A 26,091-nucleotide genomic window follows, 5' to 3' on the forward strand; every position below is an offset into this window, starting at 1 on the left:
GGTCTTATCTTTTCCATAGTAAGAAAGGAACACAAACAAAACCCCAACACATTTAGCAAAAGTTAAAAGGGAGATGCTTCATACACCAAATTGGTAAGCACACACAAAAAACACAGTGTAGGAATACTAGAAGGTGATTTAGGAACCTCAAAAATGAATTAGAAAACTTAATAGCCATGCACCACCTGAGCTACCACTGCAAAGGCTGTACTGCTCATGCTTCAGCACATAATCTGATTGTCAGCTGTGGCTAGGAGGGAATTTCCTCTTCTGTGTATTACTGTGTGAGTAAAGAAGTGCTTTGAGGGATTTTTACACTTTTCTCTGACCCACTGAAGGATGAGCAGTTGCAGGCAATGTACCTGACTCAATGAGTAGCACTGGTTTTCTGCTAGAGAATGACTGTACTCCTTCTAGAAATTATTCTTTGCAGAGATACATCAGAAAAAAAAAGAACAGGGTAAGCGCGTGTGTGACTGGCATCTGGAGCTATAGCTAATGACTGTATCATGCCTTGGAGATCACAAAATCCAGATTTTATTTTATAAAAGTAATCTCTACCACTTGCTTTCTAAATTACATAAACCCACCAATTTTATGTAAATATTTCCAGACACTTTTCAGAAAAAAAAATTATTTAAACAGATTGTAGACTTCTGAAACCATAATGGGGGGTTTAAAACTAAGTATTTCTAAACAATCTTACTTCTATAGTTGTGTTAATCTTTTTAATGATGTCTTGTGAGCTTTGAATAGCCTAAATCTAAACACACTAAAAGTCTCTATACTCACAAATAATGGTCTTCTACCCATAAAGTGTTGTCAAAGTGCAACTGAAAAGAGCAATGATTTAGGCCGACATCAATAGTAATCCTGATCCAAGCCTCCTCCCCCTGCACACATAATTAGGAGATATTCCAAGACATATTTTCCTGAGAACTACTAAAGGGATGACAGTTCACAAATGTTTTTCCTGCTGTTATAATAATCCCCACAGTCATGAGTTCATGTTGAGGGGACTTAGTCAACTGATAAGAACAAATCTTGTAACAGTTTCATCAGCTTTTCATGGCAAAGGAAATTAATTCTATTTCAATGCTTATCTATATGCAATTTTCATAATGTGCTGCTGCACTTCTTGCATTTACATCTGTTTAATCTCATGTTTATAGATCATGTCCACAGAGTTTAAGACATATAGGTGTACAAGTCTGCAAATATTTAAAGACCAGATGTATAGCAAGTCTCTTCCTGGCAGTGCTGAGAGGTTCCTAGTGAGACTTCAGATGTTTAAATCCCACGGGAAGTACTGAAAACCCTGCCAGCTGTCAGCCAGCAGCTTTAGGTGCCTAAATGCCTTTAACATATTGGTACTGCGTGTTCAGATCAGAATATGAGAAACTGTAAGTGATTCAAACTATAGAATAGAAGTTAGTGTTGTATACACACTACAGCAGAACTGGTACAGCACAGAATCTTTTAAAGGGAATCAGAAGAGAAAGCACTGATAAACTACCACGAATTTGTAAATATCAGCTCTAGATTCTGTGATATGATCAGTGCAAATATGTATATTTGCATATGTAGCACGTTCTGCAGAACAGGGAGGGGAACATACAGTACTTCTAGATAAACAAGTACTTTCTTGAAAAAAGAACTTTGTTGCAACTGATGGGATCGCTTTGCTCATGTTTTTCCCAAGACAACCCCACCTTTGACAAAATCTTTCTGCACTCACTGAGAGCAGAACAAAACCCATCAGTTTTATGCTGCATTTTCCTTTCATGCTCCCTTAGGACAACTTACTAGGATGGCCTTTATGCAGAACACCCATTTGCTCTGCTCCCAGCCCAGCAGCATTGAGGCAGCTACACTTTGTCTTTGCTAAGCCAGAGACTCTGGAGTGAGCTCATTTCATTTGCAGACAACTCACGGCAGAGATGTAAAAACGAGCAGAAAGGTTATGTTGCAACTTAGAACAAACCAAAAAACATTACTCCCTGAATTGATTCCTCGGTGCTTTAACTTTCATTTACTGTGTGTTACTTGTTGCCATGCTTGAGTGACATGGCACAGAGTATTTTCCTGCTTCAGATACAAAGAAAGCATTTTCCATTGTGCTGAAACTGCCCACTTCCTGACAGAGTACAGTATACAAACTCCGAAGAAAAGGGAAAAAACAGCTCCAAGCTAAAGATTATAAATAATCTCAGACAACAGAGCAATTTCATTGTTTACATGACCCACTGCTGCTTACAAAAAGGATATATGGGAAAATGAGATTGTTTTGTTGTACGTCTGATAGTACTGTGTTGTGACATTGCACCTGGTAGCCTGTGGGTGCCAGGAAAGAATCAAAGCAGCAGGGCTTAGCCAGCCTCATAAAATTGGACAAATTAATATTGTTTTACCAACTTAAAAGTATTTCAGTAGTTTTCCAGAATATTCATCACATTTGACAAATCTACTCAAAAATGGTTTATTAAAGAATATGTATAATTTTAATGAGTATTTATAATGAGTACTTAAAATTTTCCTGTTTTCTGTAAGTCTTGACAAAAATGTTCAAGAAGGAAATAAATTTTCACTAGAAACCACAACAGCATATACTTGGGCGCAGGAAAGCCTAGGAGTCCTTTTTGATAAACTGAACAAAGCTGATAAGATGTTCAATGAGAAAGAAAAAAATCAGATTGGATTCTGAAGCAGTTTTTGATAGCAGTAAAACGTGCAGATCATGGCTTTAAGGAAAAAAATTACAAGAATGAGGAAAATGAGAAGTGGCTCATCCCTTGAACTTGCTGTCATCCAGAGTTTCTAAATTCATTTCACAGCTGGGGGTGAGGGGAAAAGAAGGAATGATAATTGGGAAGTCTAAAAAATTGCAGGAGGAACATCTGATGTGAACCAGCACTGACAGAAAGCAGCCTCTGCTATGGGGAAGCACCAGATGAGGAGGAACACGGTACAGTACATGCTTCCTGATACATGGGGATATATGGAATAACAGAGAGAAGAGAAGGTACATCCAGGCTGCTGAGTGGTGAGGAGCATGGACCTGTTCTTCATTACCCAGGGCTGGGGAGCTATTTTAAAGCTCAAACATGGAAGCCAAATAGCAGAGCTGTGACCACAGCCAAATTCCCACTCAGAGCCAAATGCTCCAGCATGGAACAGATTTTATTATTACAGCTATGTTACATTTTCCTTTATTAAGATGCCTTGGATTTATTTTTAAACTTTTTTTTCGGACAGGCTAGCGTTTTCAAGTATCTCAGTAATTCTGAAAATAGATATTTTTTTATTGATGTAGTGGACCTCTACTAGTGTATTAAAATGCATGTTGGTATGGCTGGGGGTTTGCTGGCTGAAGAAGCAGAGTTATTCCTGTGGAACCCGATGCATCGGCACACACTCAGTTTGTAAGTGGCTGTGGCAATTCTGGCTCTTGGTGTCCCTGTGCCAGAGATGATCAGCCCGAAGCAGTATCAGGAGCACACAGCGTGTCAGTGGGAATCAAAGTCCGGCAGCCTCACTCCAGCTCCTGGTGGGAGATGCATTTTCCTCAGAGGGTTTAAGTGAACCTACTTCCCTTTGTGTGGGGTGTGCAGAAGACAATTCTATGGGTATTGTATTGTACATTGGGTATTCCACGTATTTCTGTCAATACCTGTCAATACCTTATGCAAATTTGTAGAGATTGTGGAATTGCTATAAACAAACATTTGGATGAAGCTTAAGTTTCCCAAATGCCAACGCAAATTAAAAATGTGGAGGTGCTCAAAACTTTCTAGACAGCAGATCTATCCATGTTGCAATTGGAGGTATGAACCCTGGCCAGAGAAATTCCAACAGCTGGCTTTGGGGATGGCTGCTGATGGCAAATCTGCCAAGGGACAGGGCAGTGGCATCGCAGCAGGACACCAATTTCCCTCCAAGAAGGTATACTGCTGTCTGAAAGGGAAATGGGCTGAGAAATCGCTAATTCAGTTCCTTCCCTTGCATGTTGTCTGACTTAAATCTCCCACCTACTCCTGTTTTGCAAAGGTTCTGGAAACAGCAGCAATTCCAGCAGCTTTGTAGCAGGGTAAATACCGTTCAGGCTTTTAGGGCTTTTAAGCTTATGTTGAAAAGTCACCCTCGAAAGTGCTGTTTTAGATCCCATTGAGGATCAAAGATATGCATTAAATTACACTATTGAATCCTTTTCTGCCAAAAATGACAGAACTGCTATACCCTCAGCAACAAGAGTACAGAACCTTGCACACCCTTAGGAAAATGATAAGAAAAAAAAAAGAAAAAAGAAAAGAGAAAAGAAAAAGAAAAGAATAATGTAATAACTGAATCCCATCTCTAAAGTTTCTTAAATACCAGCACCTTCATGCAGGTGTATGTACAGGTGTTAATATCTTTTGGCAGAAAATTTAGGCAGACCTAAATCATGCCAAACCACATGGATAACTTGTAATTGCAACAGAAAAAGAGCAATAGGATGTTATCCAAAATTGCCTGTTATACCTACTCTGTGATAAAAACAAAGACGTTTCTGGGGAAGATAAAGGCAAAATGTAAGGATGACTCATACGAAGAAAGCTTAAAAGCATGTCTCGTGTCCCTTAGTGAGACGCTTAAAGCTTCCCATAACCTTAGGATCTTTGACTTTGCTTATCTATGCTTAGATAAATGTAAGTCATTAAAATGCACAGCCACATTACTTCATGTGGGTTAACAAAGTATGAAACTCTCTAGTAAATTCATGATTCATGGAAGTACTTGTAAAAAACAGCACATCCACTTCTAACCGGGGTACAATATATTTGAAAGTTACAATGTATGTTGCAGAGTTTTTTAACCTAAACAGTCCACTTTTCAGATGTGCTGAGCAACTGCAACGATGATACAAACTGATGGGTCTTGCATCAAAGTAACGCAGTGCTACTTGTCCAACTCATTTACTCTTGTTGTAAGTACACTTACTATGAGGACATGCATGCTTCAGCCCCAAACTACGTTCACAGCAAACTTTACATGTAACACTAAACAAACCGCCCCACACTTTCTGGTTGAGTTTAAACAGTAATGAGACAAACAGCTTTACACTGCTAATATAACGTGACTGAAATATCTGAGAGCAGAGCAACCAACTTGACTAGTGCTGACCCCAGTGAAGTGGGTACTGCAGGAGTTGTTTGTGCATTTCCTTTGCCAGAGGTTAATGCCCTTTTCTAGCAAAAGCTTTTTCTTCCTTTTTGCCCTTCCTTTCTTTTTTTTCTCTTTTCCTTTTCCTCTTTTCCTTTCTCCACCATTTTACTCAATTGGTTTAAAAAGCAGACAGTGAAAATGACAGGGCTAAGACAGACACTGGGGCTGCCAAGTGAGATAGGCACATCCAACAGGGAGCAGTAAATATTTCCACCCGGATGACGGTGATGATGAGCAGGTTAGTCTGTCTAGCTGTGCCTCATGCCCCAATGAACTCCAAGAGTCAGGTGCATTCAGGAAGGATGAGTGCACTGAGGATGAGCAGGGGAACAGAAAGCCTCTCTTACAGAAGGAGGCTCATACACTCAGGTCTGGTAGTGTGCAGCAAATAAAGACAATGAGGGAAGAGGATGGTTCTTTACTAGTACACTGGGAGTGAAAACCAGGAAAATGGTCACTTATGCTATAGGACAAGGCTTGCTTAAAAATGAGTGGGTATAAAATTCCTGTGAATCAGTTCAGGTTACGAATCAGGCAGAGGTTTCTAAAGAGCAAAGCAAGTGAGGCACTGTAGAGCCCTTCAGCAGTTACTCTGACTACAGCTGCCACCCAAGTGTTCAGCCTAATGCTTGTGGGAAAGCAGTATTGTGGCTGCCCACATCTCAGTCTGCCACTCTCATCCTCTAAGTGCACCCCCTGGCACATCCGCATCGCAGGAACTCACAGAAGGGTATGGCTGCCATGCAGGGAAGAGGGCCAGGAGCAGCAGCAAAGCATTTGGGTTCAGAATGTCAACTGAGGGATAAAATCCCCACTGACTGTAGAACTTGCAAGTGGGAAAAATGGTAAGGAGCCAGAGCCAGAGGATGACACCAGAAGGGAAGAGGCTGGTGTGAGGGAGAGGTAGGCTTTGTTCTCATGCTCTAATCAAGGCTTAGCTGTGTGTTGTTAAGCAGACATGGTTCGATGTAAAGACTGTTCAGACCTTGGGATAATCAGGCCAGCCAAGTTCAGATTTTGAATGTGAAGAAGGAAGCCATGCAAATAAAAATGTTGCAGCGTTATAATTTATTTTCTCTGAAGTATTTGCAAATGACACTTTTCCTGCGGCTCAAGAACCTTTGGCAGGGCCAGGATGGCAATGACCAAGTAAGAAAAATAAACATTCTAACCCAGATCAGCATCATCAGCTCTGTAAGTATAAAAAATAATTTGGTTAGCACTTCAAACTCAGGAAAATACAAAATCTCAGGGGCCATCTGCACTTGAAAGCTCTTTGGATTAAGACAGTGTGGGAATTTACACTCCCCAGGCTCTGCTTGAACATTTAAAATATAGTTGACTTCTACTCTAAGCAAGACAGGTTTTCATAACTTAATACATTTTCAAAGCGGGAAGTGTCCACACATGGAGTTACTCTGAAATAACTAACTGCCCACGTAGGCCAGCCCTAGCAGCTAACACTGCTGGAAGCAGGCATTTTCAGCACTCAAGCATAGAGCCTATAAACATTCACTCACTCCCTCCCTCACTCACTCTCTCACATGCTCTGTTTCACACAGGTGAATGTATCTGTCAGGTTTTGTGGGGTTGCTCATGCACATGCCGAAGTATTTACAGGACTGGAGCCCTGCTTTGGAGAAAGGGACATGTGCTGTGGCCTTGAGTGCCACTTAAAAGAAAAATACTAATGCCTGGACTGGATGCTAGTGTGGCCCATCCCTCTGACACATTTGGCTCTCTTGCACCTCCAGATAATGCACATATGTTCAGTCATACACCTATGACATCCCTTCCCCCCATGAAAAAGTCAGCCAGCTGTTACAAAATTCAGGCATTTCATTAACACAGTTTACTGGCTGATACTGCCAAGCAAAACAGAGACAATCAATAATAACCAGGACTGAAGGGTCTGAGAGAGCTTATGAGTAAAGGATTGCATTAGTTGTTTAAAAAGGACAAACTTGCTCCTGCCTGGAGTGATAGGGAACAAAAGGCGGTGATGTATAACCAGGGAGGAAAGAGGCTTTTGTAGATTACTGTGTGAATGACAGGAGCGGCAGGAGCAAATACCTCTTTTCATTTGCTCAGCCTGCTGGAGAAGAATAGCAGCGCTTGCCAATGAAGCTGCAGCTGTGCTTCAGCGCCGTTTAATCACTGTGTATGACTGAGGGTTAATTAGCTGCCATTCTTACTCCTATTTGTTGTTCTAATGAAGATTTGCATAAATGTAAGAGTAGGGGGTAACTGATACTTGATTCTTCCCTTCAGAGGCCAGGGTGGAAGACTCGCCCATCCTATGTGTTTATGTTTGTGGGAGACTCAATGTTGTGTTTCCGTTTGACCTGATCTGCTTCTGGCTGATGAATGGTGAAAAAAAGAGTTCAAAGTTGCTTATCAAATCGAGACCCCTGTTGTGTTCCTGCCTTTAGAAAGGGGCAGACTAGTTAGATGAAGAGAGGACTGAGGGATTAGAAAATTACTCCCAGCTGACAGAGAGGAAAATACATATATGCATGTTTCTGCAGCTACTTATGTGTACATATATGCAATATATTTCAATGATATATGTAACAGTGACATATCTTTCTATCTATCTATCCATCCATCCATCCATCCATTTGATGGCAAGTAACCAATAATTTTTTAATGATAAAATGTCTCAAAAAATAATGGGACAGGCAGCACAACTGCAACATATAAGCCAATATGATGAAAAGTAAGGATTTGTGTATTTCTGCAAACCTGTTGTACGTCACTAACATTCAAAGTTCACTTTTAAATAAAAAGAGTATCTAGCACAAAACAGGCAATTTCCAAGGAAGGTGAAAACGACTCAGCAGTTCAAAAATACCTGCCATCAGTGCCTTGTGAGAGCAGGATACAAATTAAGAAATTGCATTAATTCATCAAAAAAAGGAAAATGTTACCATGAAGCAGTGACAAAATCCAAAACTACTTCATAATTAAAGAGAAGATTTGCAAATGAAACAGCATAAAATTGTTTTATTTACGAGGGCCAATACAATACTTATGGCGGCTAACTGCAAGAGGCGAAATGGAAAAACTTCCCATTTTTATTACGTTAACATGTTGTACATGATAATACAGTATGGAGAACTGTTCTCAGTATTCCTCTTATACACTTGATATGCTAAAACTGTTGTCTGACAGCATCTGTGAAGATTTAAGATTGAGAAGGCGGAAGAAGTGAATTTCTAAATTTCAAATCACTGCTGGAAAGCGTCTGGCTTTCAAGATGACTGTATCCCTTCGAAGAGAGGTGACCACAAGAGAGCACGTATTTACTACCCATTTCTCAATCTCTACACAGCTTTGCAGAGTCTCTAGCTCTTTACTTGGTCTCTAAGACACACAAGCAAACATTAATTTGTTTTTTTTACACTTCTGTCATCTATCTGCCTGACTACGTACAAACATTTCTTCATATTTTTGGCCAAACACTAACAGAAATCAATCTTTCATAGATGCTAGCAGAGAGCATTCAATCCACCTGAAATAAATGTGCCTAAAATGGTAACACTCTATCACTCCAGCTCTTAGCTGAAAGGAATACCACAGGTTTCAGTGTTCTATACAGCAACAAACCCACATGAAAACAAAAGCAGTCAATCACATTTTTGCCCACTCTCACCTTATTCTGAGTTTTGAAATATTTCAATATTTTATTACAGCTTTCGATTCAGCTCCTGATTATGCCAGAATCTCACATTCTGCCCTTTTCAAAGCAATTTTTAGCCCTTTAGGCAAATTAAAAATAATATTGAAGTGTAGAATAAAAAACAAACCAGCAACAACCCTCATGACATAAAAACAGATCACATAATTTTTATTCAACAATTTGTTAGTAATTTCTACATACTATGATTTTCCAAGGCTACAGTCAGAATTATGCATTGGTAAATAGGGTAAGAGAAAGTGGAAATTACAGATCTAGTGGTCAATGGCATAAAACAAATCTAAAAGAGCTGAGGGGAGAGGTTAAGTGCTATGCTAGTTAATAAGAATGACAGCTTGCTTTGAATACTCATGCTGACTGCCTAAGATATTGAATAAACCTCATTTAAACCAATTTTCATTATTTGTAGAGTCTGTGTTAGGCATCTATCATTGCCAGTGCTATTAATATTCTTTTCAGAGACCACATTATCAGCATATTTAAATGAAAGTTTTCCTTTTCAATATTTATTAACTCATTAATATTTCTTGGTAGTAATATCCTGGTTGTAATATCCAAATTAGTGCATACTAAGGTATTTTCTACTGATCAAACTTTCTGAATTAAAAAAAAATTATTCTCCAGTACTAAAACTGCACTTGAGCTCCTGAAATTCTGCTTTCTTTTTATACTATTTATATGAATGGCATTTAAAATTTATGTTTTTGTATTTTTTTCAGTAGGTACCAGTAAACCAGAGCACATCTTAGTGAGCTGACCAAATGTGAACTACGAATGAACGAGGATACAAAAGTTAATTCGTCTTACCCGGGTTACAGTCTGTGAGGAGGGAGCAGATGGAGAGGAGAACTTTAGAAATGGTTAATGCTGGACTCCAGTTGTCTTTTAAAATGTCCAGGCAGATGACGCCTTGGCTGTTAATGTTACAGTGGTAGATCCTTGTCCGGAACGTTACCTGGAAAGGACAGTGTGTCTAAGTACAGCAGCGTTCAAGCCAATAATTACACAATCATTAAGCAATGAGAAATCATAGGAACAAACATTCTACTTTCCAGGCTGAAATGACAGTAGTACTCTGCTCCTGCTGGTTAAAGACTGGGCAAGACAAAATAAAGGAAATAAACTCTGCCTCCTGCATCTGTGGCCAGCAGTGAAACTGGTTTGTGCAGGCTGAGAATGGGACACATTTTCTGAGCTTCCTCTTGCCTTGGTCTCATCAATCTCATTATTTTGTATAGGGCCAAAAAAAGCTGTTCCAGCCCCTGATCTGGACAATGTTCATAACTCAGGTCCACAGCTCTTTCACACTTTGAAGGGAGTCAGAACAAGATAGATTATTCTACTGTCTTCATCTGTTCATCATTTGACACAATAGATTAAGCTGTAAAAAAAATGCGGAGGCATCACAGCAGTGACTCCTGAAAAAATTAAAGTGAAATATTTTTGAGAAAGGCTGCTCAGATAAAAGGCTTTTATTTCCAAATTTTAAGTTACATTTTTATCAGTAGGACTGTTTACAAAACTTTTTGGTGTTTTTTGGTAGTTTATTTTGATGATTTCTGTATCCATTTTATATTGTCTTCCGTGTGATCCTATAGGTAACAAACCAAGGAGATTATTTTAGCCCAGAGTAATGTCCTTCTTCTTCAAGTTGAAGACACAGGCTTTTTATTTTAAAAGAAGCTCAGCTATGAAAGTTCACTTCATAGCTCAGAATGGATACTGGGGCTACTGGATAAGAAGGGACAGTGTGAAAAAAACACCTCAGGGAGTTAATCAAGGACTAATTTGTCCATCAGTTCTACCCAAATGACAAGTCCAACCAGCTAGTTTCAATGAGCTGTTCATAACATCTAAAATCAAGATGCAGAACTTCAGACATCTACCTCACCAGCAACAGTCCTGCCAACAGAGGGGCTGGGCAGGCAGGAGACAACAGCAGGCAAAGCGCACCCTGACTCAGGGAGGAAGCTATTGCTCTTCACTCCACTTGGACAGTGCTAATGTAAGCTGGGAGTGCTCACACATCCATCCCCTGACAGGTCAGTCTGAGCTTGTAACCTGCTTCAGAGAAGGTCATGAATCTGAGCGTGTATTTCAATGTGCAACTGTTTTGCTGCCAGCAGAGAGGACAGCCACTGCCACATGTTCCACTGCCTCAGCTGCTTCTGAAGCACTGAAGCAAGGACCCTGGGAATTTGGCAGGATTCAGAGCCAGAGATGAATGGAGGTAGTTCATGTCTTTCATGAACTGTTTAACACTCTACTGGCATCTCAGGCTACCTGGTGGATAAATGTACGTGGGGACTACACCTGTGTGCAGTTGGAAGGCTGTTTTTAGAAAATGCTTAGACCTGAAATGTAGCATTTTTTCACTATCAGCACATATTAAACCTGTGACATTGAGAAAGGCAAGATAAGGCTTGCTGCTTACCACTGACAATGTCACCGACTCGCCAAACATGCCAGTGCACTTTAAAATGCCTGCCTAAGGCAGAGGCATTTTAAATATTTAAACAATCAACATACTAATTATTTTATAATGACAATATATTATATTTTATTAATTAACTTTAATATTGAAAAATCAATTCAGTTAATTAATGAAAGGAATCACGGTGTTTAGAATTGCAAAAGCATCTGTATTAATGCCAGCCTTAATATGCTGGAAACTGTGGCCTGAAGGAGGCAGGTAACAGAGTTCTTACCCCAAGGCAGCAGAGTACAAACGGGATGACACACTGCATTCCTCATCCACGTATTGCCTCAAATTGCTGATAATGTGGGAAATGCTGACATGTAACTTTGTAGATGCTGTGCTTATCATACCTACATTATAAGGTTATGCAGGGTCCTCCTATTACACGTGTAGAGAGAAACCATGTGATAATACCATTCCAGGGGAACTGCATTTTCTTTATTATGGTCATATTTTTACCTTTGATGTCACTTAAACATTTCCTCTAAATGGTGCACTCTAATTCCATTTATCCCCTAATGGAAACACCTAAACAATCCCATGCAGGGGCTCAAGGGAGTGTGTGGGTGTACAGGCAAAGTTATCTTCAGACAATTGAATGGTAGAGAAGGAATTTATGAGTTTTCTTAACAGTAAGTGTTCTCTATGGATTTATTTTCTTTCATTCTGGAATTTAAAGAATGTACCTAATTTATGTTGAATAGAAGTACAGGTCAGGAAAATGCGAACTGTGGGAAATAGGGAAAAATGGGACTACCTTCTGAAAACTGTGAGTACTACAAACAAGCTTCCAAAAGGTAATGATAAGGAATTCATAGTCAATCAGTTTTGGAAGTAAACAATAAACAATAATAAACTAATCTGTTTATCTACTGCTGAATGCCAGACATGTAAAGCTCTGGCTGGCTGTTCACTGAGTAAGTTTTAGGACTGAAAAAAGACTGTTTTAAAATATAAATATAAAACCTGGAAAGAGGAAACGAAGATGGATTTCAGTTGAGTGATTGGAGGCAACTGGTTGAAGGCAAGATAAATAATTTCTGTATCTCAGATTGATTTTAAACATCAGTTTTACAGCATGATGTAGTCTTAAAATAACTTACTATCTCTCTTTTGCATCAAAGTCTAAACCAAACAGTCACTATGGTTACGGGTATCCATGAATTGCTTAACCTTTGCTGTGGGACTCACGGAGAGGCATGCAAAGGCACCACGGCTCTGGTAGGGCTGGTCCCACAAACGTCTCAAACACTTTCACACTCCTCTGAATTCAGTTTCAACCTTCTTCAAAAACATATCAGGAGGAAGAATGATTCCCCAGTTTTACAAATTACACGCAAGGGGTTACAGTGTGCCCTCAGGGTTTGCCTGTTTGGGTTCAAACCCTCACCTCCTGTTTCTCAGTCACTGGAGCCTGGTGACTGTGTAAACAGAGAGGAAAGATTCCCAGAGCCAACAGGAGAATAAACAAAAACAACCTCCTTTTGCTCAGCTAACACTGGAAGCAGAGCTGAGATCCCAGGGCTCTCATTCCTGCGATTTTGGAAAGTTCCTTTTAAGACCTTTCATTTCTTACAAGGATGGAATCCTGCATGCCTGCCTGAAATGAAATTTCTGTCTTCCTCAAATATTCCCCAGGAGTTCTGCTTTAATAAAACTGCAGTGGCACTACCTGAAGTGGAAGAAGTTGTACTGCATACAGAAAAGGTTATATATATATTAAAAAAATATGATGCCATTTATGATGATGTTCATAGAGCTCAGGAGAGAGTAAGTTGTTCCCATCTCAGTTTGTCAGACTTTATGAGAAATACATTTGTCTGCTCAGACAGAAAAAACAACAAGATTGGGCCTACACTCTTTAGTCATATGAGAAAAATACTCAAAACCAATCTAAATGAAAAATATATACAGCTCTGAATGATACAATGTTCATGCAATAACCTTTATATTAATTAGCACCCTTTAATTTCTTACAGAGTGCACTTCATTTATCTATGAGCTGAGGCTGCCTTTCTAAGAGAGGGTGGACCATTTCCAGTTTGTTAGTACGGACTTGTAGCATGCACATGAACAATTGTCGAGATACTTAATGGTTTATCACAAAAAGTGCCTAATAAATGACCGACCGTATGATGCTCTCTATTAAAGAATACATTTTAAGTTTGTACAAAGAAATGAGCTTCATCCAGTTCTCAAAACACTAGCTTACATTTAATTTTAGTTGGTAAAAACCAGATATAATTTATTTTATTGAAGGAAAATATATGGTATCTGCATTAGCAGGAAATAATAAACTGTGATTACTTTTGCTTGACCTAGAGAAAAGTCTGATATGCAAACTGTGCTGTGCTTCTTTGGCAAAATGCACCATGTGAGACAGCAGCAGCCAAAAGTGCCAACAATTTAAATGGATATAACAGCATCCACATGAGTTAACCTTTAATATTACTGAAAATGAAACAATATGCAATGTGAGTAACTATTCATTATATTCATGGTAATTATGAAACTGAGTAACTACTGTCTCATTGAACACTGTTGCAGAGGAAAAAATATTGAATAAGCACAGCAGCACTAAGCATCTATATTACATAAATGCACTCATTTTGCACACAGATTTAACAGCAGGAAAAGTAAAAAGGGACCTTGATAATCTTTGATGTATCTAAAAGGGTAAAAAAAAAAAATCCTAAATGGTACAAAGTTTTCTGAAAACAAAGGAAGAGAAGGAGAGGACAAGGGAAATGGATTACTGTTTGGATTAGGGATGTTCAGAATAGAAACAAGATGGTAATATGTCAAGCATCAAAAGCTTTCTCTGACAAAGTTGTTTTTATAAAATGATTTTCATGTAATCAGCATAGTCCTTCTTACAATTAGTAGTTCCATATGGAAAGTCAGCAAAAAAGTTCTTTTATAGAGAGTGAGTTTTTTTAAGATTTACTGGCCATTTAATTTTTACAAAATAAATCCTCCCTTTTGAAGTTTAAAGCATGCAGGCTGTACTGTCCTATGTGTACACTTCTTTCAGTTCACCAGAGTGCTTCTGCATTGTGCTCCAGGCACAAGACTTTATTCCTAGACTTTATTCTAAGAAACATGGGCCTTTTCTTCTTCACCCAATTCCAACAGCCTTTGGGTATTCAGGTACTCCCTACATGAGAAGTCCTATGCAGACTGACTCCAAAACTAGTGGTTTTTTGTCCTGATCAGTGCATCTGCTCTCATTTTATAGTAATGATGTGTATAAAATTCTTCCTCTCACATCTGTGTATATTTATCTGTGTGTGTAAAAGAGGATAGGAAACAACATTGACATATTATGTCCTTTTAGATCACATGAATTTTATGCAGTAGTAAAACATGCTTGATACAGAAGAATTATGTAGCTTCTGAAGTACCCAATAGACAAGACAAGTTGTCTTTTGAAAATATATTTAACAAGCAGTACGAAAACCACAGCTGTGAGGCAGAAGATATTCCCCATAAGATACCTCTACAGACCCTCTTAAAGAGCTTCATGTACTTGGTATTCATAGGAAATTAGAAGAAATTATAAACCACCTAAGTCTTGGTGAAGGAGTACAGGAGGAGTTTAGTTGGATAGAGCTGTTTACATCAAGACTAAATAAATCAATAGAAGCTCCTGATATAAATTAGTGTATTATAAACAGAGTGAATAAGGAGGCTATTCATTAGAAGAATCATGGGCAATTCAATTTGCCAATTACTAGAAGAATTATCAGATTAATGAATTTAAAGGAAATCTCAGAGATTTACATGGTGTTGCCTTATCAAATACATATTTTGCATTTATTCACAATTAAATGTAGTTATTGAGTCTCTCCTCAGTCTAACATATTTCTGCTCATATCTATGTCCTCTCCTTTAAAACTCTCATTCTGACATTTTGAGAGACATTACAGTTTCTTAAGCAGCCACCAGGGTTTGACCTATCCAGAGCCCTGTACCACTGCATGCTGGTTCAGCGTTGCCTGAAGACATCACAGACTCACAGCATGGTTTGGGTTGGAAGGGACCTTAAAGATCATCCAGTTCCAACCCTCCTGCCATGGGCAGGGACACCTTCCACTAGACCAGATTTTTCAAAGCCCCATCCAACCTGGCCTTCAACACTTCCAGGGGTGGGGCATCCCAGGGATGTGACCTATGGAAAAATCTGTTTCACTGCAGGTGGTGCAAGCATGGGAACTGCACTCAGCAGCTCACGTGCCTGGGAAGAGCTGCTCCAAGAAGAGCAGGATTTGAGCTGATCCTGCTGGCTCTGACAATGGTCTGCTGGTGGTAGGTTGTCCATTTCTCCCTCTCAAAGATTCCCCTGCATCTGATTTCTGCCTGCAAACACCCAAAGACTTCATGTACTGGGAAAACCTGCCAACTCCATTTATTGTCATGGATGAAGGATTCCCGGGCTGTTCTCAGCAAGAAGATGCAAATAGAAAGGCTGGGTGAGAAGAACAAGGGAGCACGGAGGCACAGCAAAGGGGCTGTGGGAGGCAGTGCTGTGGGAATGTGGCGGGTGAGGCAGCGCCACACCATCAGGAGGAGGATGGGGAGGGCAGGAGGATTTTTTCAGGCAGCTAAAAAAAGCTGTGAGCAGCACAGCACAGCACTGAGAGCTAATAGGATGTGACAGAGGCTACGAGAGAAGTATGATGAGGCAAATGAATGTAAGGGGTAAGGCTGACAGGAGACCATTGCATTTGAAGGCTACCCTTATGATGGCAATATCTGGGAAGGGGAGCAAGAGGAGGTAGACTGACGCCCTGCCTGCATCAGGGTTGCAGAGATGGTAAAACGGGGTTGATCAAATGGGCTGTACTTCAGGAGTTTTAGAGCTTCAAGGGTAAATCGTGTGGTAATTGTGATATATGCAATTTAAAGTGCATGTCTGCCTTCTAACGTTCATTTTAACAATTTAGGTTAGAAATGCCAAGGAATGCTTATTTTTTTGCATCTACTCTTGTAAGCACTGTTTTTCTATTACACTGCAGATAAAAGTGTCCTTAACAGCCAATCATATAGAAAACAAGTATGAATATGTAGAGTAGAAGCCAGGAACAAAAAGAATTGCCCCTCAGACATGAGGCTGAACTTACAAAATAGGTTGAAAGTGCCTACCACAGGAGAATTCCACACATGGATATTTAGTGCATTGAGATTAGTGCTATATCACAATTACATATAAAAAAACCTGAAGAGATGTTTAATATTGCCATTAACATCAGATTCTATAGATGCTGTGCACTATATTTAAAAAGGAAAGGCCCTCCCTTGCAGTCCAGTAGCTGATTTAAACCATTTAAGGCTTTCAAGTGCTGAGAATGGTTTTTCAGACAGTTGATAGGCATGGGAGATTTACATGGTGGAAATAGAGTTTTCTGTTATTTTAATTTGATTTAGAGGTGATTTAGCATATTGCAGCTTTCAAGTCCTACGAACCATTTTTCAGTCAGCTGAGATTAAAGTCCCTAGCAAGATTAATTGTAGAGTTGGGATTAAGAGATTTTATAAATCACTCAAATTCAAAAATAAAGCTAGCAGAGTACTAGGATAATGATAGATATACCCATATTGTATCAGCCACAGCTAAATTGAATTGACACTGTAATAGACTGAAAGTAGTCAAATATGAGAGTTGAAGCTATTAATAAAGATTATTCTTGATGAAAATGCAGACACAACTGCACTGACAATTCCTGGGGGACAAGTTCTCTTGAAGAGCATTCATTTTTCTACAAACACCTGCACAAAAGACTGGTATGGCCTCCTGATTTGTCAAGGCTTCCTGCTCCAGAGGGACAGTATGCAGGATAATGAAATTATTGCCTTTCCTTCAGCTGTGTAGTGTACACAAAGTTGAGGTGTTAAATTTGTAGTGATGGCTAAATTTTAAAGGATCTCAAATCAAAACCTTGCATACTTGGGGAATCCACTGTTTTCTTATGTGGACTGAGGACAGAAATTGAGCTGAAATTCTTTCTGTCAGACCAGGCTGACTAAAAGATGTGATAACTCCCCTACTCAAATACATGTGAACATATACATATATAATCATACATGTACACCCACAGATACACACACCCTCACTCCCACAAGAGACATCTATGCATAGCTAGATCCCATTCAATACCCCAAAGAAGCTTTCCTCTGTTAAAGCCAAGGGGTGAACTGTCTGAACCCATTAAGGATGAAAAGAAGATAGCAGGAAAAAGAAATCTCAAAGGTATTTCTAAAAAAGGTTGAGGGGGTCATTAAACCACTGAAAAAAATGCAAGATTACTTCCATGGCAGGTCATCTAAGCATTTGTATTAATTTCTGCTCTGGACAGGGGACAGCTTTGTCTATTTTTCAGCCCCCTACACTACAGGGGAGGTGCTGTACTTTTGGGCTGAAGTGAAACCTCATCTTGTGACCAAGACTGAAGCCTCAGCAGCATCTGGCCTTTAGCAGAAAGTGAGCTCATGATCACAACTATGCCTCACTTTGTGTCTTCCATACCTTCCTCTCATCTGGCATCTCCTAAAACCAACGTGACACTGAGGATGCGCCCGAGAGGAGAATGGCGATCATGCAGCCTGCCCGCTGTCTTGCTGACTCAGCCAACGAGGTGCTCAGCTCATTTCTGCAGTGCTACAGCAGCTTCCTCACAGTGGAGGCAAGGAAATATTTTTAATTGATTAGAGCCTCCCAGAAAGCCAAAGCTAATTTGTCAGTTCTCAGATGAGCTCTTCTAAAAATCTTGTTTTCTGGTTGTAGAGCTAAATCAGAGTTAGGCTGGGCTGGCCCTCCATCACTCCTACTCAAGCTGAATTAGTCCCATAGAGATAAATGTTTTAGGGGAAGAACAACTCCCTCCTCTGCATGAGTGTGCTGCAATTGTGAGTGAAGCCAAATGCCATTGATTTATAAGGAAAGCAGAGCTGAAAAGGTCAATGACCTCTGGCTCAAAAAATTCGGAGTCCCGTTTCAAGGCATGTGACAAAGCTGAAATACTGAAACAGACTGACTTCAAAGGGGAAGAAATTAATAGTGTGAGAGCAAATCATACTCTGACTTACCACATGGTATATTCTGTGATGGTGAAGAGTAACTGAATTTGATGCTATGCTTATAGTTTAACTTTGGAAAGACACTGACAGATTAGGACAGACAAAAAGAAAACTATGGATCCATAGGGAAAAGACTTGTTGGTGCAGACTGGAAGGGAAACCTGATGACAGTGATGTGTTGCTATACAAAACTTGAAATGTGAACTGGACCACACAGTAGAAATAATGTGGAAAATAGAGATAAAACTTAAAAATCTTAAGATTGTTGGAGGCTACAAAGGTGTGAAAACAGATAAAATACCTAAAAGTGAAAGTTTGGATGGGTACTTTTTCTTTGTTAAACAAAACCCGAATGAAAGAGTGATTCACTTTCTTTTATGTGATAAAGGCAAAGTAGAAAAGCAGACTGACTATCTAGAAGAGCACATGAAAATTACTTTGTACCTTTGTTAAAAAGAAAAACCAAAATATAGGTAGAACTTCTTAACTTCTTGTGCAAATGTAGTCTCTGTTGTTTATTTTAATTAATGTTTTCCAACATGCAACAGGGTGCCCAGTGATCAGAATAGGCATCAACAGTCTTTATAGAAGCAATCTGGATCCCTCAGAAAATACAAAGGACTTTGTGTACTACAAATCAAACAGTGGTTACACCACAAATATATTTTCATGACAGTAGTAAAAACAAAACACGCACATCCAAAATCCATTTTGAGTGTATTTTTCTTATTTAAAAAATTATTTTACCCTCCTCAAGATCCACATGCATGAGTGCACAACATCTGCGAATAGATAAGGAAAAGGGATCTTTCTGCAGATTTTAACACACTGTGGATTAGGCCCCCTGTGGATTAGGCCCCTTAACAGTAACTATGTTATGTGACATGGGAATTTGCCTGTGGAACCTCAGGCTGGGTCAAGTAATTGTATCTGGGAAATACAGTTTCCGTTTCTTCCCAGGTTTTTTGTGGTCACATTTTTGGAAGATCAATTTTGACAGTACTCATTTAAATGTTTCCTTACTTCATAGTGAATCAGGGATGAAAATGGCCCACAGAAATCTCAGGAGGAATTTATAAATTCAATCATAGTGAAAAATGTGAATTAGACCTCTTCTGCTATGTTCTTACAGGGAGGTAATCTTGCCAACACTCAGGATACATTTTATGTCTTTCTCAGTACATTTCACAGTCTTGTACTTTATCCCTAGGTTTTTTTAAAATGATAGAGCCATAAGGAGTTAGAAAAACTAGAATATAATCACAAAAAAAATCTAAGGTGATCTCTGCCCATAACCGTAGAACCCATGATTCTGAGAATAGCACAAAATATCCCAAATCCTGCGGTGAAGTAGAAGAGATGCCAACACCCAGTGACACAGATAGCACCATAATGTGAGGCCATGTGTTATGTTCCACGTACTCAGTACCTTTGTTTTGCTAGAAATCAGCTTGAGGAGAACATATTGAACTACCCTTTCCCGGCAATGCTGACTGGCAGCAGCTACCTTATGATAAGCAGTGGTCTTCCCATGCTGCTTTATTCAAGGGATTTCCCTAACTATTTTACCTACGAATGAGTTTCATAGGGTTTGGAAAACAGATATAATGAAATAGCAACAGTTTGAGAGGTCATACAGCTGGACTGAAAAGAGGGGTCATTTAGAACTGTGGCTGAAGTGAATAGAATAGGAATCCACGTGTACAACACATGCTTATGACACAGTTATATCTGACATTAGTCCCCTGTGCACAGGCACTCATTACTTTCCTACAGATGACAATTTCCCTCATCATAAATACTGGCCTTTTAGTAATACAATATGGCATCATCAATTCTCTTATCCTTTATCAAGCAGTACATTTTCAAATTATTTATATGCACACATTTCTTGCAATGACAACTGGCATCAAGATAAAGGCAGACAATAAAATCTATTACAAAGCAGGACAAGAACCACCTCTTCGCTTGACATTTCATTAATAAGCAATGCACAGCTGCATTACTCATGTCTCAAAATAACAGTTGCCAAGCACAACTGAGTGCAGATTGGAAAAGACTTCACCTTGTGGTGAAATAGCAAACTGGACTTTCAACTTCTGCTTTAAAAGGCTGTCCACTGCATACACTGCCTCAAGACTCAACAGATTCAACAGAGAGAATGACAAAAGACATCCTTGTAACCTCTCTTTCAGACCTAGTTCTTAAGTTTTAGTTGTCTGAGAGAACTTCAGTTCTATTTTATAGACCATACAGCCATCCTATCCCCTAAATAATATAATTTTAATTTTTTGGGGGGGACTGAATGCAACCGTTGCATGGCAGCTACTGCAAACAGACTAAGCCCAGGAAAGAAGTAAATAAATAAGGCCTGTTAAAACAGACCTGGTACAGCCAGTGGGCTGGGCTGGGTGGAGGCAGGACGAGCAGGACAGAGGGAAGAACAGAACAGGGCTGACCCCAGCTCAGTGTGCCCACAGCTTTAATTAACTGAGGAGGAGTTATAAAGTTTCAAATTCTTTCTTCACTGTGTAACAACAGTTGCCTAAATCTTCAACTGTGCAGTCACTAAGGTGTACAACCCCTCTAAGGCTTCTCAGTGACCTCAAGGCTTCTCTGAACTGGAACACTACAAGTGGGAAGCAAAGTTAGACAATCTCTAATACTGCTCTACTGACCCATCTTTAGGTTACTGGCTGCCAATTTACAGAATGCCAAGTGCTTTGCATTCACATCGACTTCTCTCTCTTTTAATGCAATATCCTATTGCACTGACCAACATGGCACACTCATCCTTTCATAAATGCGCCAGAAAGAAGGTAAATATTTTTGATGTCATAACTCCTTTCATGGGGCTCTTGCAGACACACTCTCCAGAGGGGCAAGGTGAAGAATTCAGCTCTTTTTACATTTTTTCATGGAAGACAGCCCCATCAATTTATTTGATTCTATTAAGAGTTCTGCGGGATAAATTCTTCCTGGTTTCTGTTCCTATTAATGAACATGTATCTTAAGGTTTGCACTCAGTTTTCCAGATAAGGTGTTCCAAGTATCTTGTATCTGACATTGGTAATTCCTTCTCTCTGCAGGCCAGAAGATGCATTTTAGGAGGATGTTTGCCTTTTTTATAAATGCATTAGGCAGGTGGTTTGTAACAATCCTGTGATTATCCAATAAATCCCCATTTTGATATCCTCCTCAGCAATTATTACTATTGGTTATAGATGATGCTCTGTACTGCCACATTCCACCCCATTTCTGTTTTTCCAGTCTTTTTAATGACTAGATTTTTAATGTTTGATATTTCAAGTTGATCATGGTAATGATCTGTCACCTTCATGTAATTGACACAGTTCTCTGTTTCTAGTTGGTATCATTATAAACAGCATTATAAAAAGAATCTTTAAGGAATTCTGTAAATCTCTGTCACTCCATTTGCTTGACTTTAGTGCCATATCTCCACATTCTTCCAGAAAATGGTTGTAAAGCAATTACTTATAACTTCATAACAATAGTGTATCTTGCACCTGCAGGAGCAATTTATATGGGGTAGTGAAATAGGTGCATATTTTTGTCCAGACAGCCATACATGTCTGGTGAATTATATGGATCAACAGGAAAGATTAAGTATCTTCAGCTACTTATAAAGGGTGTAACTTATATTTAAGCGCTTTCATACTAGAAACAAATCCAAATTAAAAAAATAGCTACTGGAAATTATGCAACCTATAATAAATAAATCCATATCCATTCAGCTATACTGGCAGCATGCAAGCAAATTTTAGCCAGTTAAATTCTTTCTATCAAAAGATTCAAGTTTAAAAATTCATTACTGCTTTGCAAGTTTCATGTTTCATCCTAAAATGATATACCAACATAGACATTAAAAAATATCAGAAGGAGAAGACTCCTATCAGACTTTGAATATCCTTCTACTAACCTTGGGTGGTTTAAAAGGGTAGTCCGGTGAAAAGGTTATGTCAAGGAAGAAAACTCCACCTTCATATACAGACCCTGGAGGCCCCAGTATAGTTGACCTCCATTCATAAATGTTGTCTCCTTTGGGTCCAGCACTAAAATAGAAAACAAAAATATAACATAATAACCACATACAGTCAAGGATATACTGCACCAGTTATACTCTACCAGCAGTACTGCTGGTTTTGCTGTAACACCAGAAACTAAAATTGTGTATCACATTCATTAAGTCAGTCCCCCATAGAACATGCATCTGATGTCCTAAGCTCTGTCAGAGAAATGATATATTCAGCCAGGAAGAAGTATTAAAATCACATCATAAATTATTCAAATAAGCACAGAAAAATTCCCAACTGTCTTATCTCAAATATTCTAGTGGGCAGATGTGAAGTGTTCACAGTACAAGGATATAGAGACTTTGCTGAGGTGTCTTGTCACTGTCTTGCTTCACAAGCCATCCTATTTTCACCTACCTCCTCATCCACCTACCTCCTCAGTCAGTAGCAGTGTAATTACACACATTACACAGCACAGACTGTACTAAAGACTGAGCAGGGTACAAACAACCTCGCAGCTGCACTTGTTCCTAACCTAAGGTCTCCAATCACTAGCACAGAAGGCTGCTTTATCCTGCAATCATTGCCCTGTCTTAAAAATAATATAAACAGAAAGTGGGTTAAACTGTTGGATTATGTTAATTCAAAGTCCTTGGTTAAAAACATAGTGCTGAAATAATACTTATAATGTACAAAACATAATCCTGTATGAAACAGGAAAAATCTCTCACCTGTATGGTGAATTCCTGAAAAAAATGAAATTAAATACTAACTAATAGAAGTCCTTGGGCATGACTCTTCTAAAGCCAACACAGCCTCCTTTCATACAAGATAATGCCTGTCCATACAAATACATATTTTACTCAGGATGGCCTCTCAAGGCATATGAAGACTTCTTTTCTGTTCACAGTCTGCTGATACCAGTCACTGATACAGGACCTGAATTTTAATTAGGATCAATTGGAATGGTGACTTCCAGATATCTGAATTATATTTTTTAGAGGAAGGCAGTGCTGGTAGATATCTCAAGTAAGTGATGTGGCATTGTCTTAAGGCATTTCTTGTGAAACAATTCTCATTATGTTTGCAATAAGGTTTCTGCAGCATACAGGGGTTTGTGGAATAACTCCATGTGTAGAACAGCTGAAAGCTCTTGGCTATGCTCCATGCCTCACAATGTACCCAAGGCATACAATTATTATACGACATCATGTCATGTTCACTGCTCAACTATTCGTTTTGTTCACTGAAAGTTAATAAAACCCTCTTCCACCTGCAATTCCTTGGGCTCCCTTCATTAAAACTTCTGACTGCATGATTCCCTGCATACAGCTGCATGGCTTAGTCCTGTGCAGAGTACTTCATTAGTCATGGTACCTACATCCATTTTCTATAATAGCTGTTAATGCTTCTTGGCTTTCTAAACTACCTTGCTTTCTCAACAGTAATGGGTTACAGAGACTGTAACATTATGGAATGTTCATTTTCTAGCAGCCATAGTAACAAAACTAGCAATTGTTTTAAAGATAAAATCTGGCTTTTTAAGCATCACAATAGCAGAAGTGTTGCCATCCATATTTCACAGTGTCGATAATACATCAGGTTGCTAGCTGCCAAACAAATTTAATGTACCTCATTCTCAGTTTGCATTAACCTTTGAATAATAAAGCACAGCTGAGACTGCTGTAAGAAACAAACCAGAGAATGAATAATTAAAATCACCTCCACTGCCTTTAGAAAGACCAATCCCGAGTCAACAGGGAAGGTTTAATTGTCACTGAACTAGGCATTAAGGAGCTAATTGAACTCTTTATAAGCCCAAACAAATGCAGTCCTACATCAGTGGTAGGGTATATAACACTCATAGAAAATAATACCCCTAAAAAAAAATGTAGGCAATTATTTCAAATAGAAAAGGCAAGAAGCAAGGCAAGTCTAAATCTTACACCAAAAAAAAGCCCGTAATATGTGAAAGGAATCCCCTCTCATTTTCTGCAGGAAAATGTTCTAACACTTAAAGAAGCAATGCCTCAGTTGATGCCAGCAGGTTAAAATGGAAGTGCTATAAATGTCATTCCCAGAGAAATGGTTGGAAATAAGTAACAAAAGCTAGCCCTAGCTCTTTCAGAACTTATTTAGCCAGGAAGGGATGGTTGGGCCCTTTCTGGACTTGAGTGAGGCTCACTTTTTTGATCAGAACTCTCTTTGACAGTGGCATTTTATACTGTATATTATTTTTATTTGTTTTGCCTATTTATTTAATTGCATTAACATTTGAAATGAGCAGTCATTAATTAGAATAGTTGGAAAACACTCCATCTGCCAGTTGAACTGTTTCGGCACGTCCAGCTACAAGCCCAGCCTGATCACATTCTGAGGATGCTGATTAACATTAATTGAAGGTTTTCTTTGCAAATGAGAGATGAAGCTTTATTAAGTATTATTATTAATTTGAAGAATAGCTTAAATTGTATGGAGTGTGGGAAGACTGCTGTTATTGATGCTGCCTGTTTGAGTGCTTGCTGGCAGCAGGGCTGTTCAGCCATGTGAAATACCAGCCCATGTACACAGACAACAGCTGGTATTAAGGGCAACAGCATGCACAAGCATCACAGTTTTTCACTTGTGCATTAATAATACAAAAAGTTTGACAGGTGTATTATTTTTGTTGTCCTTCTTTCTTAATTGTTAAGCCTTTTATTTATCCACATTACTGGCAACCAGAACAGGCTTCACCAGAGAAAATTCCCATATGTGCAAGAGCTCAGCCAGAGCCGTATTCTATAAGGTTTAAAACGCAAGAGGATTTAATTACCCTTCTCTCTACATGGATATCTGCCCGACACACTGAAGCCCAAATGTTTTACATTCACTATGATTTATACTCCAGCTCTATTGAAGTTTGGCAACCAAACCACAGATCTCAAAGAAAGTGCACCAAACAGCTCAGTGCCTCAACTTCTGTAATCTTTGGAAGGACGGATTCAGATGTGCACCCTCTCAGCAAAGGGCAGACTAAATCTGTCTTGAACTCAGCTGACCCAGGGACAGGGCACACACACAGAGTGTGTGATGAACCTACTGCTACAGCAGTTGTCTCCAAGGGAGAGAAAACGGTGGCTGGGCAGCTCCAGGTGGAAGTGGATGAACTGTAAGTTGGTTAGGGGGACAGGTCTGCTGTCAGACCAGCAGTGCAGCCTCCCAGTGTGACAGCCCAGTGACTCTGCAGGGTGGGGCAATCAAGAAACCAGCAGAGAGGTTGTAGTGTGGCTCTGGAACTAGTGTTCCCCATGTTTCCAGTTTTACCTCCCAGGTGGAATATGTAACATAGGACCAAGGAGGTGCAGCTGAGCCCCTGCAGACTTGAAGTTATCACTGGCTTGTCAAGAGCCAGCTCTCTGCTGCCATTATTCCCCTACAGCTGATGAGACACTCCACAGAATACTGTATTTTACCCACTGCAGAGGCTTTGCTCGGTGGAAGAGCTGGAATGGGGGATACGGAGCCAGTTTTCTTCCAGAATGACATCAATATGAGTGTATGAAATTCAGGACAAAAGAGTGAAAACATGTAAAACGGTCTTCTTTTTATTTCACTCT

General features: G+C 39.4%; 1 protein-coding gene across 2 annotated transcripts in view; it reads right to left on the reverse strand.

Moving 5' to 3' along the window:
• LOC125325209 (ubiquitin-conjugating enzyme E2 E2) overlaps positions 1-26,091 on the reverse strand; it is a 204,393-nt gene that overhangs the window by 13,114 nt on the left and 165,188 nt on the right. For both annotated transcript variants that reach the window (XM_048302066.1, XM_048302057.1), the window contains exons 4-5: positions 22,399-22,531; positions 9,710-9,857 (exon numbers count right to left, since the gene is read on the reverse strand). In XM_048302066.1, the coding sequence (XP_048158023.1) occupies positions 9,710-9,857; positions 22,399-22,531 (281 nt within the window). The remainder of the gene's footprint in view (positions 1-9,709; positions 9,858-22,398; positions 22,532-26,091) is intronic.

The sequence above is a fragment of the Corvus hawaiiensis genome, chromosome 1 (genome assembly GCF_020740725.1).
Source record: "Corvus hawaiiensis isolate bCorHaw1 chromosome 1, bCorHaw1.pri.cur, whole genome shotgun sequence".
Lineage (NCBI taxonomy): Eukaryota > Metazoa > Chordata > Aves > Passeriformes > Corvidae > Corvus > Corvus hawaiiensis.